Genomic DNA, 18,573 nt, shown 5'->3' with positions numbered 1-18,573 from the left:
ACTCTATGCTACTTTCTCCCCACCCCCACCCTCCTCTCATTTATCTCTCCACCCTTCAGGCTCTCTTCCTGTATTCCTGATGAAGGGCTTTTGCCTGAAATGTCGATTTTACTGCTCCTTGGATGCTGCATGAACTGCTGTGCTTTTCCAGCACCACTCTAATCTAGACTCTAAATCTTTTCCCTCTCACCTTAAACCTGTGCCCTCTAGTTCTGGACTCCCACCCCCGAGGGAAAAGACCTTGTCTATTTACCCTATCCATGTCCCTCATGATTTTATAAACCTCTCTAAGGTCACCCTTCAGCCTCTGATGCTTCAGGGAAAATAGTCCTAATTTATTCAGTCTCTCCCGATTGCTTAAGCCCTCCAACCCTGTCAACATCCTTGTAAATCTTTACTGAGTCCTTTCAAGTTTTGCAACATCCTTCTTGTAGGAGGGAGACCAGAATTGCACACAATATTCCAAAAGTGTCCTAACCGGTGTCCTGTACAGCCACAACATGACCTCCCAACTCTTACAATCAATGCTCTGACCAATAAAGGAAAACATCAAATGCCGCCTTCACTATCCTATATACATGTAACTCAACTTTCAAGGAACAATGAACCTGCACTCCAAGATCTCTTTGTTCAGCAACACTTCTCAGGACCGTGTACATTGACCTCAGTACATTGGCCCATCTGATCAAGATCTCATTGTACTCTGAGGTAACCTTCTTTGCTGTCCATTTTTGGTTTCATCTACAACTTATTAACCACAAACATCCTCCATATAGAACAACACTTAGGGGAAACAGTGAGAATGACCAGGGCACAGAATGTACTCTGTGTGGGGGCATTGTTGTCCACCACCAAGAATGGCTTAGCAACAGTACTACTGATTGAGCTGGTAAGATCCAAAAGGACATAGTGGCTAAACTGGGTCTGCGGCAGTTGGCGAGGGCACCAGCAAGAGCTAAAGATATACATGACCTCATCATTACCAAGATACCAGCTGCATCAGTCCAAGACAGTATCAGTAAGTGTGACCACCGCACAGTCCTTGTAGAGGTGAATTCCCATTTTCACATTGAGAATAACCCCCATTGTGTTGTGCGGCACTATCACCATGCTAAATGAGACAGACTTCAAACAGATTTAGCAATTCAAGACTGAGCATCCATGAGATGCTGTTAGTGGCCCACAGCGACAGAATTGTATTCCAGCACACTTTATAACCCCACGGCCCAGCATGCCCCCCCACTGAACCATTACCATCAAGCCAGGGATTGAACCCTGAATTGTGCAGAATAGCATGCGAGAACCAGCACCAGGCATACCTGAAGATGAGATGTAAACCTGCTGAAGTCACCAAAAAGGACTACTTGCATGCTAAGCAGCATTGAGCAGCAAGTGATAGAGCTAAGGGATCCCACAGCTGATGGATTAGATCTAAGCTTTGCAGCCTTGCCACATACAGTCATGAATGGTAGTTGACGATTTAAATAACTCACTGAAGAAAGGAGGCTCCACAAAAACCCCTATCCACAATGAGCCCAGCACGTCAGTGCAAACGATAAGGCTTGAGCTTGCACAGCAGTCTTCAGCCAGAAGTGCCAAGTGGATGACCCATCTTGGCTTCCTCCAGTGGTCCCCAGCATACCGGATACTAGTCTTCAGCCAATTTGATTCACTCCAACCGATATCAAGAAACAGTTGGAGGCAATGGATGCTGCAAAGGCTACGGGCCCTGACAATATTCCATCAATAGTCCTGAAGACTTGTGCTCGCACCTTGCTGCTCCCCTAGCCAAGCTGTTCCCTTTGGTAACGACACTGGCATCTACCTGACAATGTGGAAAATTGCTCAAGTATGTCCTGTACATAAAAAGCAGGACAAATCCAACCCAACCAATTGCCACCCCATGACTACTCTCGATCATTAGTAAACTGATGAAAGCTGTCATCAAAAGTGCTACCAAGCAGCACCTGCTCAGCAACCACCTGCTTAGTGACACCCAGTTTGGGTTCCACCAAGGCCACTCAGCTCCTGACCTCATTCAAGCCTTGGTTCAAACATGAACAAAGCTGAATTTCAGAGGTGAGGAAGAGTGACAGTCCTTGATGGCAATGCTGCATTCAGTGGATTGTGGCATCAAAGAGCCCTGGCAAAGCTGGAATTGATAGAAATCCAGGGGCAAACTTTACGGTGGTCAGAATCATCCCTGAATTGAGGAAGATGGTCATGGTTATTGAGGTCCGTCATCTCCGCTCCAGGGCATCTCTGTAGGAGTTCCTCAGGGGAGTGTCCTTGACCCAAACAACTTCAGCTGCTTTCCTCCATTAGAAGGTCAGAAGTGGGGATGTTCGCCGATGATTGCAAAATATTCAGCACCATTCATGACGACTCAGTCTGAAGCAGTCCATGCCCAAATGCAACAAGATGGGGACGATATCCAGGTTTGGGCTGAAAAGTGGCTGGTAACATTTGTGCCCTACAAGTGCCAGGCTATGACTATTACTGATAGGAGACAATCTTAATTCCCCTACCCTTGAGGTTCAATGAAGTTACCATCACTGATCCCCTTACCATTGATCAGAAACTCAACTGGGCTCACACAGTGGCTACAAAATCAGGTCAGAGGCTATGAATACTCACCACCTGACTCCCCAAAGCCTGTCTGCCATCTACAAGGCACAAGTCAGGAATCTGATGGAATACTCCCCAGTTGTCTGGATGAGTGCAGCCCCAATAATACCCAACAAGTTTGACACCTTCTTGGACCAAGCAACCTGCTTTATTGGCAATACATCCAGAAGTATCCATGCCCTTCACCACCCACACTTACTAGCAGCAGTGTGTACTATCTATAAAAGCACTGCAGAAATTCACCAAAGATTCTCAGACAACATCTTTCAAACCCATGATCATTTCCATCTTGCAGCAGGCACATAGGAACACCACCACCTTCAAGTTCCCCTCCAAGCCACTCACCATCCTGACTTGGAAATAAATCACCATTCCTTCACTATCGCTGGGTCCAAATCCTGGATTTCCCTCCCTAAGGACATTGTGGGTCAACCCACAGCAGGTGGAGTGCAGCGGTTCAAGAAGGCAGCTCACCACCACCTACCTTCTCAAGGAAAACGAGGGATAGGCAATAAATGCTGGCCACCCAGAGACACTCCATCCCACAAAATGCATAAATGAAAAAGATCACTGAATGAAATTCAAGACTAATATACATGAATTTAAATTGAACATACATTTTCAAGTAATTGTTGATATAATAAAGTATAAATTTTTATTATGAATGTAACTGCTTGGTGGCTATTAAACATCCCAGTCACACAGTAAGGTACGGTACAGTAATCATTTCTCTTCTACCTTCGACTAGCTGATATAGCTATGTAACAGGCCACAATTGTTGTGTCAGAATAGCATATTTTGACTGAACTGCTGACTTTCCCTCTGTACCTTAGTGGCTCAGATTTTGATGTAGCACTCACAATCATTGATGGGTAAATCAGGCAGCAACTGCCAATGCATGCATAGTTAATCACAGAAACCCAAAGTTGCTGTTTGATTTTATAAGCTCTTGCATCATCTTGAGACTCAAAAGGTGTGTGCCTTATCCAAAAGGCACTCATTAATCATGCCCATTTTAGCATGTTGTACAATTATTAATGCTATGCAATAGCTTTAGTGTCTTATACAAGTAAGAAGTCTTAACCACTAAGATTTTAATTGTCTCACTTTTCTCTTAATGATGATTTCCATTTAATTTAATTAGTTTTCAGTTCTGAATGTCTCAGTGAGAGTTCTTCAGTCTGCTCAAACAGATGCATTTTTAAAAATTAATTAATGGGATGTGAGTATCATTGCTTGGGCCAGCATTTATTGTCCATCCCTAGCTGCCCTTGAGAAGCTGCTGGTGAGCTACATTATTGGACTGCTGCAACCAATTTAGTGTATGCTTGGCTTGAATTCCTGGATTTTGACCCAGCAATGCTTGAAGGAACGCCCATATAATTTGAAGAAGGAATGGTGAGTTTGAAATATATCACCATACCACAAATGTCACTGAGATAAAATCCTGGAACACCCGCCCGAATGGCGTTGTGCCCAAATACTTGCCCTGCTCATACAGGCTGTAGATCTCCTGTAGCGGGTCGACTGCTGTTCTGACTGTCTAATAAATGCTTAACAAAATGTTAATGCTATCAGAAATGTTCTGGACTGCTGTAAGTATAATGAACATTTAAGTGCTGTTAATTCACTGCTAACTACAGAATCCATATCTTTATTTCAACCTAACATGTCCTTCTAATGACAGAACATCTGGAGCACATGCCCCATGTCGGTATTTACTGAATAGTGCACTGTCATGTAGCCTTCCTTAGAGATACATTATAAGGTAAAGTATTTCATATTGCAGAAGACAACAGCCTAGTGGTATTTTTGCTGGACTGTTAATCCAGAGACCTGAATATGCTCTGGGGACCTTGGTTTGAATCCTGCTTTAGCAGATGGTTGAATTTGAATTCAGTAAAAAATCTGGAATTAAGAGTCTACTGATGACCATGAATCAATTGTCCAATATCAGAAGAACTCATCTGGTTCACTCATTTCCTTTTGGAAATGAAACTGCCATCCTAACCTGGTCTGGCCTACTTGTGACTCCAGACCCACAGCAATGTGGTTCTCTCAACTGCCCTCTGGGCAATTAGGGTTGGGAAATAAATGTTAAGCATAACCTGTGATGCCCTCAACCTGTGAGTGATTTTTTAAAAAGAAGTTCTTTACTTTAGTTTACTATTTCCAGGAGATAAGTATTAGAATTATTAATACTTAGTCTTAATATAAGAAAATTGTTCTTTATTTTCATCTATATTTTCTTTCACATTCTTAATGTGGGGTGGCATGGTAGCTCAGTGGTTAGCACTGCTGCCTCACAGCGCCAGGGACCTGGGTTTGATTCCAGCATCAGTTGACTGTCTGTTTGGAGTTTGCACATTCTCCTCTTGTCTGTGTGGGTTTCCTCCGGGTGCTCCGGTTTCCTCCCACAATCCAAAGGTCAGGTGAATTGGTCATGCTAAATTGCCTATAGTGTTAGATGCATTAGTCAGGGATAAATATAGGGGAATGGGTTTGGGTGGGTTACTCTTCGGAAGATCTGTGTGGACTTGTTGGGCCGAAGGGTCTGTTTACATACTGTAGGGATTCTAATCTAATGTTTTTGATATATGCAACGTATTTTGATCTGTTTTACCATGGCAGTTGTGGCTTGTTTTGTAAAAACATTAATATTACTTTGACAATGTGTTACTTTTTCTAGGTAATATATCCTCCTCACGCAAAGCTATCTGACAAAGAGGTTAGTATAACGAGCACTGTAAACTGCCTTTTTATTTATTTTGAACAGTTGCAGAAATATCATCAAAGTCTATTGCTTTGTTTTTCAGAAAACAAGTATTTGTTATTTATCCTTTCCAGACTCTAATTCAGGTAATTTACCTATTGCTCTATTTATTAAATTAGCTCATGTTTGACTGATAAGTAGAGCTATTAACTGCTACCAATGACCTTTATGGTTATTGTCACTTCTTTGAAAGGAAATGAGAGAGTCTCCAATGGGAATAGAAAGATGAACAGAAAAAACAAGGGTATTTATGAAATAACTTAATGTTGGAAATGAGATGAATCCTGAATTGTTTGAGAGTGAGAGGATTATATATGCCAAGAGAAGTTTGAGAGTTAAATAAACTAAAGAAATATGTTAGCACAGATTTTAGGGTCGCCATTTCAAAGAAACTGCTAGTATTATCTGTAAACAGCAAATGCTGCAAATCACAGTGGGTTAGGCAGCATCCATGGAGAGAACGCAAGCTAACGTTTTGAGTCTAGATGTTATCTGGACTCAAACTCAGGTGGCCTTCTCTTCATGGATGCTGCCTAACCCGCTGTGATCTCCAGCATTTCTTGTTTTCAATTCAGATTCCAGCATATGCAGTAATTTGCTCGTATACTTGTTGGTATTTTCTGCTTATTGCCTGTGAAATTTTGTGAATTCTGGCATCTGCACTGGGACACTTAAACTTCAGAATCCAGAAGTTTCTGTTTACTAAATTGCTGTTCCTCTAAAGGATATAACATTCTGATCAGGCTCATTGTGTGCAGTTTTGGTCACTACATTACAGGAAAGACATAATTGCTCTGGAGAGTGCAGAGAAGATTTACTGAAATATTGCTAGGCCTGGAGAATTGCAGCCATGAGACCAGTTTGGAGAGGTTGGGGTTGCTTTCCTTGGAACAGAGCAGGGTGATGCGTGACATGATTGAGGTATATAAAATGCTAAAGAATAGAGGTGGAAGGACAGAAGGAACCGATTTCCCTTGGCAGAGAGTTCAAAAACCAGAGGTCATATATTCAAGCTAAGTGGCATTTGGATTAGAAAGGATGTGAGGAAAATCTTTTTACACAGGGGTTGATGTGTATCTGGAATTCATTGGCTGAGTTGGTGGTGGAGGCTGAGACCGTAACCTCTTTTAATAAGTACCTAGATCTACTCAAGTGCTATAGCCTGTAGGGCTATGGGCTGTGAACAGGAGGTGGGATTAGAAAGGGCTTCTAGTATTTTTTTGGTCAACATGGGCAAGATGGACTGAATGGCCCCTTCTGTACTATTTCATTTTTATGCTTCTATGGGCAAGTTCTTGCAGACTGTAATCTTTATAAATAAGACAACAAGATGTCAGAACAGCAGTAGACATTTCAATGCGATGATGCCTGATGTGATAATGCTCAAATCTACTTTTCTATCTTAATCCCATAACCTTTGGTTATCTTACTCATTAGAAATCTGTGTATCACAAAATTGGGTGTACAGAACAACCCAGCCCCTCAAGCCCATTCTGGTTTCTGAGAAAAATAAATCCTCCTCATCTCTGTCCTAACCTACTTAACGTCCTCATAAAGTAATCCCTCCACACCCAGGGTCAACCGAATGACTCCTCTTTACACTGCGTCCAATGCTAGTGCACATTTCCTTAGATAAACTGTTCACCATATCCAGTTGTGATCTAACTCAAGCCTTACCTATTTGTATTTCATTCCTTTTGAAATAAACATTGACAACTTATTTGACTTCCATATTAAGTTCTGAATTTGAATGTTAGCTTTTTATGATTTATGCACAAGGTCTCTCAACTCCCCCAATTATGGAGTTTTCTGCAGTCTCTCTCCACTTGAATATTATTGAACTCATCTATTATTCCTGACAAATACATGAGCTCACATTTCCCTACGTTGCATTCCATTTGCCAAGTATTTACCTATCACTTAACCTGTCTGTATCCTAATGAAAACACTTAGTGTTCCACCTATTTGTGTCATCCAAAAACGTGGTGATAGTACATTGACCCAAGCCGTTCATATGTTATAAATAATTATGGCCCCAGCCATAAAGGAAAGTACTTAAAGTATTTCCTTTAAGTTTCATTTATATAAATGTTATTAAAGTTCGTTGTTTTGAACTCAATAAAATTTAGAAAACTTGATGTTAAATCAGTGTATTTTATTTTCTGATTGGCTGTCCATACAAATTCTTCAGACCAAATCGCCATTTATTCTACTTGACAGCATTACTTCCATTCGAGACCTGGCAATTACCTCGACTTGACGCAAGATTCCAGTTTACATCTCAAAAAGCAAAATTCACTCCAGTGAGATTATTTGTTCTTTGCTGGTAGCGTTTTTTTGTAGTCAGTGACAAGGGCCATCTTTTTGCCACTGATTGTAAAAGTCAGGGCAAGATGGAATGCATTATTTTAGGATTGTGAGAGAAATGTGGAAAGAAATTCCAGAGATTCTTCAAATTATATTGTGGGACTGTTAGGAATATTAATATCTCTCAGTGATTGGAGAATCGTCAATAAAGTAATTTTTTTTTAAAGAAGGGTGACCATTATTAAATCAAGCAATTACCATCCAGTTAGTAAGGAATTGTATGTGATAACAATTTTGTGCTCAAATATGTATCAAAATATATGACAAATAACTTCAAACATTTATCATTTGTTTGGTTATCATAAGCACATGGGATGCAATCATTTTAGAGGTATAAGCTTAATGAATGATCTCATTAAAGTGATTTTGAAAACTATAATAAAAAGAAATTAGTAAGGCATATGATACAGAGGGTGTAGGTTTGCTCGCTGAGCTGTAGATTTGATATCCAGACGTTTCATTACCTGGCTAGATGCCATCCATCAACCCCTCAGAAAATGAACAAGAAATGACATCACCATAAACCCCAGGAACCCCATCCAGGAGAAAGATATAAGTAGAAAGCAGGAGACAACAGCTTCGCTTCACTTGGAGGTCGCCACTGATGATGTTACCTAGCGAGGTAATGAAACGTCTGGATATCAAATCTACAGCTCAGCGAGCAAACCTACACCCTACACCCTAAACCTCAACCTGAGCTACAAACCTTGCGAATATGATACAGAAATTGATGAAACAGCCTGTACTTAGACCTGGAGAAGGAATAAAAAAAGGGAATATTAAACTTGAGATTTTAGGAAAGCCATTTGGTAATTTACCACATGGGAATTTAATTAGAGAAAATTGATAATTGGAGAGAGAACAAAGGATAGAAATTGGGAGTTTTTTTTTAAGAATAGTTGGAAGTGGACAGTAGTGTCCTACAGAATGCAGTGTTAAAGCACCTTCTGTTCATTGTGTATATTAATGATTTGGATTAAAACTCAGGAAGCTCAGGGGAACAAAAAGATCTTGGCTGCTTATCCACAGATCTGTGAAGGCGGCAGGGCAGGTTAATAGATGTGTGCAGTTTACAAAACAAGGTAAAGGAGCTTGCAGCACAGATTGAAATTTGCCGATATGATGTGGATATCATTTGCGATATGGCTGCAAAAGGATCATGGCTGGGAAATACGTATTCAAGGATAAGGGTCCTATCAACAGGACAGGCAGATGGGCAGAGGATGCTATTAGTAAGGAATTAAATTAAGTCAAGATCAAGGAGTGATATGGAGTCAGAGGGGACAGAATCTCTGTGGGTAGAGTTAAGGAACCACAAAGGAAAAGAGACCCTAATGGGAGTAATGTTACAGGCCTCCCAACAGTAGTCCGAATGTAGGGAAAAAAATAAATCAGGAAATGAAAAATGCATATAATGAAGGCCCTATTACAGTAATTATGGGGGACTTCAATTTGCAGATAGCCTGGGAAAATCAATTTGGTAGCAGATTCCATGAAAAGGAATCTGTGAGGCTTTTTTAGGAGCAGCTTATGGTAGGGAACAAGCTTAAGGTAAAGGGTCCTCTTGGGCATAATGACCATAATATTATAGAATTCACCCTGAAGTTTGAGAGGGAGAAGTTGGAATCAGATGTAACAGTATTACAATTGAGTGAAGTTAACTATAAAGGCATAAGGGAGGAGCTGGCGAGAGTTGATTGGAAAAGAAGCCGAGCAGGGAAGATAGTGGAGCAGCAATGGTAGGTGTTTCTGGGAATAATTTGGAAGGTAGAGCAGAAATTCATTCCACAGAAGAAGAAATTTGCTAAGGGAAGGGCAAGGCAACCATTGCTGATGAGGGAATTCAGGGACAACATAAAAGCAAAAGAAAAAGCATGTATCATGCTGAAGATTAGTGGGAACCCAGAGGAATGGGAAGCTTTTAAAAACCAGCAGAGGACAACTTTTTTTTTAAAAGAAGCAATAAGGAAGAAGATGACATGAGGGTAAGCTAGCTAGCAATATAAAAATTGCAAGAGTTTTTTTAGGTATCTGAAAGGTGAGAGAGACACAAGTAAGATATTGCTATAAAAATGTGTATGGAAAAGTAGTAATGGGGAGCAAAAAATTGGCGGAGGAACTGAAGAGGTACTTTGCATCAGTCTTCAAGATAAAAAGAAAATCAGTAGCAGATCAGAACTTCAAGACAGTCGGGGCCGATGTCAGTGTGGTGACCATTATAAAGGAGAAAGTGCTGAAAGGTGAATAAGTTACCTGGACCGGATGTACTGTAGCCCAAGGTTCTGAAGTTGATAACTAACTAGACTGTAAAGGCATTGGTGATTTTTCAGGAATCACTGGAGTCCTGGGGGGTCCCAGAAGACTGGAAAATGGCTAATGTAACATTCTTGTAAGGGAGGGAGGCAGAAGACAGGATATTATATACTGATTAGTCTCACCTCGGTCGGTGGTTAGATTTTAAAGTCCATTTTTAAGGATGAGATTATGAAGTACATAGTAAAATAGGATGAAGTCACTAGAGCTTTATCAAGGGGAGGTCATGTCTGACAACTCTGAGATTTCTTTGAGGAAGCTACGAGCAAATTACAGAGAGGATAGCAAGTGGATGTAATCTATTTGGAAGCCCTTTGACAAGATGCCACACAGGAGGCTGCTAAGTAAGATAAGAGACCATGGTATTAGAGGAAATGTACTAACATGGGTGGAGGACTGGCTGACTGATAGAAGGCAGGAGTGGGGATAAAGGGATCTTTTTCAGGATGGCCGTCAGTGACGAGTGGAATTCCATAGGTGTCCATGGGGCTACAATTATTCACACTCTACATTAATAATTTAGACTGCTATGTTGGCAGATGTCACAAAGATAGGTGAAGAAACAGGAAGACTGTAGAGTGGACAAAGAAGGAGCCAATGAAATACTATGTGGGAAAGTGTGAGGTTATGCACTTTTTGTAGGAAGAGTCGAGGCATAGATTATTTGCTAAATAGGGAAAAGTTTTGGAAATCTGAAGCACAAGGGGACTTGGGAGCCCTTGTTCAGGGTCCTCTTAATGTTGACATGCAGGTTCAGTTGGCAGTTACGAAGGAATTGCAATGTTAGTATTCATTTCGAAAGGACGAAAATACAACAGCAAGGATGTACTGCTGAGGCTGTAAAATGCTCTGTTCAGACTGCATTAGGAATATTCTGAGCAGTTTCAGACCCTGTATCTGAGGAAAGATGTGCTTGTGTTTGAGTGGATCCAGAGGAGGTATACAAGAATGATCCAGGGGATGGTGGACTGTCATCTGAGGAGTGATTGAGGACTCTGGGTCTCTAATCGGAGTTTAGAAGGATAAGGGGAATCTCATTGAAACTTACAGAATATTGAGATATCTGGATACCGTGCAAGTGAGGATGATGTTTCCACTAGTAGGATAGATGAGGACCTCAAGACACAGCCTAAGCGTGAAAGGATCAACTCTATATCATTGTTTGTCACTTGTCTTTTTAAATCTTGTTTCTCCAATTTACAGACAGAGTTCACATCTTATTGCATAAAATACTGATTCAGAGATTTTTGCATTGAACTTTCTTAGTTCTGCAACATCCTCAGTGATTGGAAAGAAAAGGTGCAAAAGCATGCAAGTTGGGTGGGAATGGATAACTTTTTTGGGTCTAGCGGGTTTACATTATAAGGATAAATTGGGACTTTTCCCACTGGAGCATGGGAGGTTGAGGGATAACATTGATGTTTATAAAATCATGAGGGACATAAATAAGATGAATCGCAAAGATCTTTTCCCTAGGGTTGCAGAGTTCAAAACTAGAGGGCATAATTTCAAGGTGAGAGGAGAGATTTAAAAGGGACCTGAGGGACAACGTTTTCAAACAGGGTAGTTCGTATGTCACATGAACTGCCAGAGGAAGTTATAGATTTAGGTACAGTTACAACATTTAAAAGACTTTTGAACAGGAATAGGAAAGGTTTAGAATGATTTTGGCCAAACACAGGCAAATGGGGCAAGTTTAGTTTGGGAAGCATGGATGAATTGGACTGCAGGGTCTGTTTCCTTGCTGTATGACTTTATAATTTGTTGCTGCAAAATCACAGCTTTTTGTCTGCTTTGTCGTTGAATCACACAACACAAGTTTGTGCCGTGATTTTTTTCAACAAGTTATAGAATCATAGAATTTTACAATACAGAAAGTAGCCATTCAACCCATTTTCTAATTTTTAACCATGCCATGTGAGAGAAGAATAAACAGAATTTTGCTGTTGAGAAAAATAAATTGGATGTTTGATACACATTCATCTAATATTTGACCAGAAATGATGCCTTGCACAGGGAACCCGTGGGAGTGGAGGAGTATCTGAATACAATGATGAATATATGCACTGAATAAGACTTTTTTTTTTGGCTGTGTCACAATTCTTTGAGGGTGTAGGAGATTTTGTCATAAGTGTCTCTGCTTTAGGTAAGAAGAGAAAATAGAATTCAAAAAACATTCCCTACTAATTAAATTGAAGAAAATGCAGTGTGTTTCAAAATATCTTGTGAAATGTTAGCCCCTTTTAAAAAAAAAATTAAACAAATTAGAATAAACTAATATTTGGAATTGGGTATCAGTTAATCAATAAGCTCTACTTTGATTAAAAATAACAAGATATACAATTATCTTCACTAAGATTCAAGCTAAATGTGTCTTAAAATCCACCATTCTCCAGAGTGTGTAACTAGTAAGAACAAGTTCTTTCTGGAATGGTTACCATCTGCTAAAAGTTTCTGTTTAGCATCTTTTGAATGTCATTTTGATTATAAATGAAGAACTGAAGTCTTAGACAAATTTGGATCGTGGCGTAATCATTTTTAGATTTGCTCTCAAATGACTTAGAATATCTTAAAATGGACAACTTTTTAAGACTTATTACAAAGAATAAACCCACTTGAAGTCACAAACTATCTTGTTTTGGAAACAAAAACAGAAATTGCTGGAAAACTGAGCAAGTCTAGCAGTATCTGTAGAGAGAAAGTAGAGTTAATGTTTCTGGTTCAGTGATCCTCCTTCTCTCCAGATGCTGTCAGACCTGCTGAGTGTTTCCAGAAATTTTTATTTTTGTTTCTGATTTCTAGCATCCTTAGTTCTTTTTTTATTTTATCTTCTCTTTGAAATGTTTTGTTATTCTTCCATAGTCACTGTCAAAATCTTTCAAATTCCTACCTAACTGTGGATCTACAATTCTTCCATAGTCACTGTCAAAGTCTTTCAAATTCCTACCTAACAGTGGATCTACAGACTACAGCTTTTCAAGAAGGTAGCTGATCACTGTCTTCTAAAGGACAATTGGAGATGAGTAATAAATGCTGGCTTTGTCAATTATGGCCTTATCCCATGAATGAACTTTTTTTAAAAAACACAAAATGGATTACCAATCTAAGTTGCATTATCAGGAGGGTAAAGACCAGAACCTGGACAGGGGAAAAAACAGATCAAGTCATTTTGTGCCAGCTTTTCTTACTACCTTGAGGTTAGTTATGAGAAGCATAATAAGTAAAGTCTAAACGAATAAAAAAGCTATGGATGCTGGAAATCAACCAAAAACAGAAATTGTTGGAAAAACTCAGTAGGTATGGCAGCATCTGTGCAGAGAAAGCAGCATTAATGTTTCAGGTCCACCGATGTTCTGAAGAGCCATGGACCTGAAATGTTAACTCTGCTTTCTCTCCATAAATGCTGCCAAACCTACTGAGATTTTCCAGCAACTTCTGTTGTTGTCTATAATAAGTAAAGATCCTAGTATCAAGACAGGAACATGGAGATGTTTAAAATGTTTTCTGGCTGAATAGATGTTTGTCAAGGGATAGAATGTTGTTGAATCACAGGGAAGTTCCCAAGTTCCATTGTTGTTCCTTGCTGCCTTAACAGATGTATGCCTAGTAGCAAGTAGTGAATTGCATTTTACCTCCATCTTACCAGAATGGAGAGGGGGTAAAACAGCCAGTATTCTTGTGCAATATCTGGTGCACCCAGCTAAAAAGGACGGATGTAGGATGAGCATGTAATTAAACAAAATTGTAGTATTTTTAAAAAAAATTGTGGTACCTGACCTCATAGATGAACATTGAACACAGGGGTCTCGATATTGAATGCTGTTGGTGCATGTAAAAGTTTATCCAGGGCAGGCATGGATGGGTTGGACCGAAGGGTCTGTTTCTATGCTGTACATCTCTATGACTCTATATTAGTCGCTATCTTGAATAAAAAGGCAAGAATGTTCAGGGGAGTCTCTTGTGAGTGTTAAATTTATTACAAAGGTTTTCAAATAAAGCTTTTTTCATCAAATCGTTTAGAACCAAATTCCATTGTTCTAAAGAGATGTCATCTTTGGGACTTAAATGTTAATTAGGGTCAAGATAAACCCAATTTGCTTGCAACTCCATGAGAGATTACTAAGAGGTTTCTATTCCTATTTTACATAAAAGTGAGCTTTTCAATGCAATAGTATAAGCTAACCTTGCTTTTTAGCTATGATAAAGACCAAGTGCAGGGGAAAGCTAGGAGGTATGGAAGAATTTGTGGAGAAAAAAATAGTTAACAACTGGAGTCCAATTCTGAGATCAGTACTTGGACTGCTTACCAAATAAAGTACACTGAGATTTTTCTGATAAATGATAAATTTTAATAATATTGAATGGTATATTTATAAATGGCTGCCTGTATATTTGTGGATGAAACTGATGTGTCTTATAGTTGTTTACCATAAAAAAACCCTTGTTTTATTTTCAATAAGTTCTACATAATTTTACTTATTAACTGGTTGGGCGACTGGTGCAAAGAGAGAATTTGTAGAATCCAGATATGTAGTGCATTTGATTGTACTTTTGACATTTGCTGCCAATGAGAATCTACTGAATATTTTTTTCAAAAGTAATTTCTTTAACATTTTTATTAATGTTTTAATAGTGAAATGGTTGTTTTTATTTTATCATTATCCTATATGTCATATATTAACATGTAGACAGTACAGGACTTGAGAAATAATGAAAATGTGTAGCTGAGTGTTTTTAGTATACATGTCCAACTTCATATTGGCTGGCCATATTGCCAAAGGATGAAAGTCGGTGATTTTAAAAAGGAGGAATTGAAGGATAAACACGTTGAGGGCCTCTGGGGATAATGATATGGGAAAAGATGCCATAGGTAGAGATGTTGTCGCTGAAATTGGAGAGTGAAGCACGGGAATAAGTGAGACTGGTTGCACAAAGTTGGAGAATAGAGGAAAGAGATTGCAGAAATGTGCTGTGGCTCACCATGCAAGGGCTGCAGAGAAGTCAAAATAATGTGCTACTTCCTTTAGACACAGCATATGTGTTTTGTGATTTTTGCAAAGGTTAATTCAGCGCTATGACAATGAATGGATAAATTCAAATAGCATTTACTTAGGAATTGGATCAGGATTTGAGAGATGAAAGGAAATTGAGGATTACAGAAGGGCTTTAGGGTGTTTCATGGAAACGGGCAAGAGATATTACTTGTAGACAGGGAAAATAATTACAGTTCCAGGTAACAAAGAACAGGGAAGGAAGCTCTGTGGATTACTCATATAGTAAGGTTGGGATCAAGGTTATAATAAATATAGACATTGAGTCAGTGAAAACCTATAAAAGATAAACGAGGGAATGAATCAAGTTCAGGGCTGTAATGAATAGCCTGAACTTCATTGAGAAGACATGTCTATGAGCTCCTTGTGCTTGTGGATGGGGTTGGAGAGTCAGAAGAGATGGGTCTGAGGAAAATATTGAATAAAGAAATGGAATATTGAGTGTTTTTTGTAGAGGACAGTAAGGTCATGTAGTTTTGATATCGTGCAGGTAAAATTTATGAGGCAAGGCCAAACCAATTGTGCATCGCATGTTTAATTCTAAAGACTTTCAAGATGGAAAGAATGAAAATTTGGCCATGCCTAAGAGGCTAACAATGATGCATCCATTTATTCCCTATAATTTATCAGGAAAATATTTCTATTCCGACTATTTAAAAACAAAATGCCAGGGACTTGGACATCAAAGCTAGAGATGACTGACCCATGGAAAATGAAGGGAAATGCTAGTATAGTTGAGAAACAGCATCTGCAGTTTGTGATTTGGAGGGAAGAGTTTTTTCCTGAAGATGCATGGAAGGAATTAGTATTGGAAGATGATAAACAAGTGTGGATAGTGAGGGGAGCAAGGAATATTAATTGTAGAAGGACCATAAAGACATGACAGTTTGAAGAAAAACCTGTGAAAATGAGATAATTTCTGTGGAGAGAATGCAGAGAATTAGAGCTGAAATGTTAAATGAATTCAGAGGATAAAAAATTATTCCGTGGGAAAGTTAAGCCAGAGAATGAAGTAACAGTAATATTGCCATCGTCTGCTCCTATCTCAGTACATTGGTTTCTGAAACATTACATCCCTGTTTCTGTTGCATTGATGCAACTACGTCTTTCAATTCCATCATAGCCATTAAGCTTCCCAAAGGGCAGTTCATCCAATACTATGTCCTATTCCATGTTTACTTTTGTTCACCCGTTACTTCTTTCCTTGCTGACCCAAGTTGATTCCCAATCCTGTACACCAATTTAAAATTCTCAGCCTTTCATTAAAATTATTTTTGGTTTATCTCATCATATCTTTATAATGTCCTCTAGTCCTAAAACATTTTTATATCCTTCAAATATGTGAACTCCTCCTATAAACTCCTCTGATTTTGGTCTCTTGTGCATCAGTCCTTCCTTCCCTTATTCATATTATTGACAGCCTTTAATTGCTCAGCCCCATGTTCTGGAATCTCCTCCTTAAACTTGCCTGCCCCATTACCACCTCATTCAAGACAAGGCTAAAGGCTTACTTCGTTATTTCTTCTAATCTGTCCACCTTTTTAAGGCACACATTTTGTCTGACTAATAAGGATGCCATTTTTATTTTAGAACTGCTATTTAAATATAACTCGTTTTATTGTTCAATTTTGATTTTCATCCATTTTAACTCTTAGTTATATTTTCTACCCATAATGCTATTTAGGTCATCTATATATCCACATAATTTCTCTACTCCTTTTGAGATTTCTGACTTAATGAAATTGCATCTCATTTTGTGCATTCGTTTCATATTTATCATTTTTAAATACAGTCATAGAGTTACACAGCATGGAAATGGAACCTTTGGTCCAACTTGTCCATGCCAACCAGATATCCTAAATAAATGTACCCCATTTTGCCCTTCCATCCATCAAGACAGTATCTTGAATCGCTAATGTATACTATTGTGAATAAATTTCTCCTCAACAAGTGACAAGCTTTTTGTGCAGTGGATATATTTTTGTGAAATTAAAAGTGAAAATTGTACATTATTATCTGGAACAAGAACTGAATTTGATGACTGCCAATAGGTACAAACAAATTAAGAGTGCAAATAGGTCAGTCAGCCTCTCTAGCCTGTTCTGCCATTGAATGAGATCATGGCTGATCTGATTGTGGCCTGAACTCTCGTTCCTGCCGAACAATGGCTTGCCCCCATCCATCCACCCAGTACAGTCGGTTTTTCTATAAATGAGTTTGTTCTTGTGTAATCGTGTGTTGTAGAAAAATCCCACTTTAGCAACAGAACTTAATGTTGGCGATGTAGTTGCGTTATTGCCAATACACATTTTAAAAGTTTATGCTTTTGAAATCAGCTTCTCCAATTCGTCAGTCACATTACAGTGAATTCGCTGAGTCCTTTGTTGTCGAGAATTTCCTTTGTCTTAAAAGTATTCAGTAACCACCTACACCGCTTTGAGGACGAATGTTCAAAGTCCTGAGATTTAAAAAAATCCTTCTGGTCTCTGTGGTAAATGTGTGACATTCTATTTTAAAATAGTGTTTGCTAGTTCTAGTCTCCAACAATTAGAAAAAATCCTTTTTAAGCATCACCTTGGTAGGTTCCCTCAGAATCTTATGTTTTTCACTAACATTATCACACATTCTGGATGTAGGTTTGCTCGCTGAGCTGGAAGGTTCATTTTTAACACTTCATCACTGTAATAGGTAACGTCATCAGTGAGCCTCTGAATGAAGCACTGGTGGCTTGGCCTGCTTTCTATTTGTGTTCATGTTTCCTTGGGTTGGTGATGTCATTTCCTGTTCTTTTTCTCAGAGGGTGGTAAGTGGAATCCAGGTCAATGTGTTTGTTGATAGAGTTCTGGTTGGAATGCCATGCTCTAGAAATTCTCGTGTGTGTCTCTGTTCGGCTTGTCCTAGGATGGATGTGTTGTCCCAGTCGAAGTGGTGTCCTTCCTCATCTGTATGTAAGGATACTAGTGAGACTGGGTTATGTCTTTTTGTGGCTAGTTGATGTACACGTATCTTGGTGGCTAGTTAGAACCTCAACCTGAACTACAAATCTTCTCCAAATTCGCTATCACACATTCTTCTAAACTCCAAAAGATATAGGTCCAGCCTGTCCAGACTTTCTTCCTGAGATGATTCTCCACCCCACCCCACACACCCATTCTGCTGATGAGCTGGGTGAACATCCTCTGAACTACTTTTCACACATTTACACCTTTTCTTTAAAAGCAGATTAAAATGACACAGATGACCAAACATCTTGACTTCTGTATTCCCCTTGCAGTATTTACTGCAGTATTCTTCAGTATTTACTCAGGAACAGGGCATTGTTGTTGATGAGAATACTGAGTCACAAATAAGTAGAATGGATGGCTTTGAGGTATGTAGAGAAGAGGTGTTGGAAATCCTGGAAAAGGTGAAAATAGATAAGTCCCCTGGGCCTGATGGCAT

General features: G+C 39.2%; 1 protein-coding gene across 6 annotated transcripts in view; it reads left to right on the top strand.

Moving 5' to 3' along the window:
* Positions 1-18,573, top strand: part of dennd6aa (DENN/MADD domain containing 6Aa) — a 107,929-nt gene that overhangs the window by 8,338 nt on the left and 81,018 nt on the right. For 4 of the 6 annotated variants that reach the window (XM_043708167.1, XM_043708168.1, XM_043708166.1 and 1 more), the window contains 2 exons: positions 5,318-5,356; positions 5,445-5,487. The exons of the other annotated variants lie outside the window; for them this stretch is intronic. In XM_043708167.1, coding sequence (XP_043564102.1) covers positions 5,318-5,356; positions 5,445-5,487 — 82 coding nt within the window. The remainder of the gene's footprint in view (positions 1-5,317; positions 5,357-5,444; positions 5,488-18,573) is intronic. 6 annotated transcript variants of the gene reach the window in all.

This window comes from Chiloscyllium plagiosum, chromosome 18 (genome assembly GCF_004010195.1).
Source record: "Chiloscyllium plagiosum isolate BGI_BamShark_2017 chromosome 18, ASM401019v2, whole genome shotgun sequence".
NCBI lineage: Eukaryota > Metazoa > Chordata > Chondrichthyes > Orectolobiformes > Hemiscylliidae > Chiloscyllium > Chiloscyllium plagiosum.
This window is presented reverse-complemented; position numbering and strand designations above follow the sequence as displayed.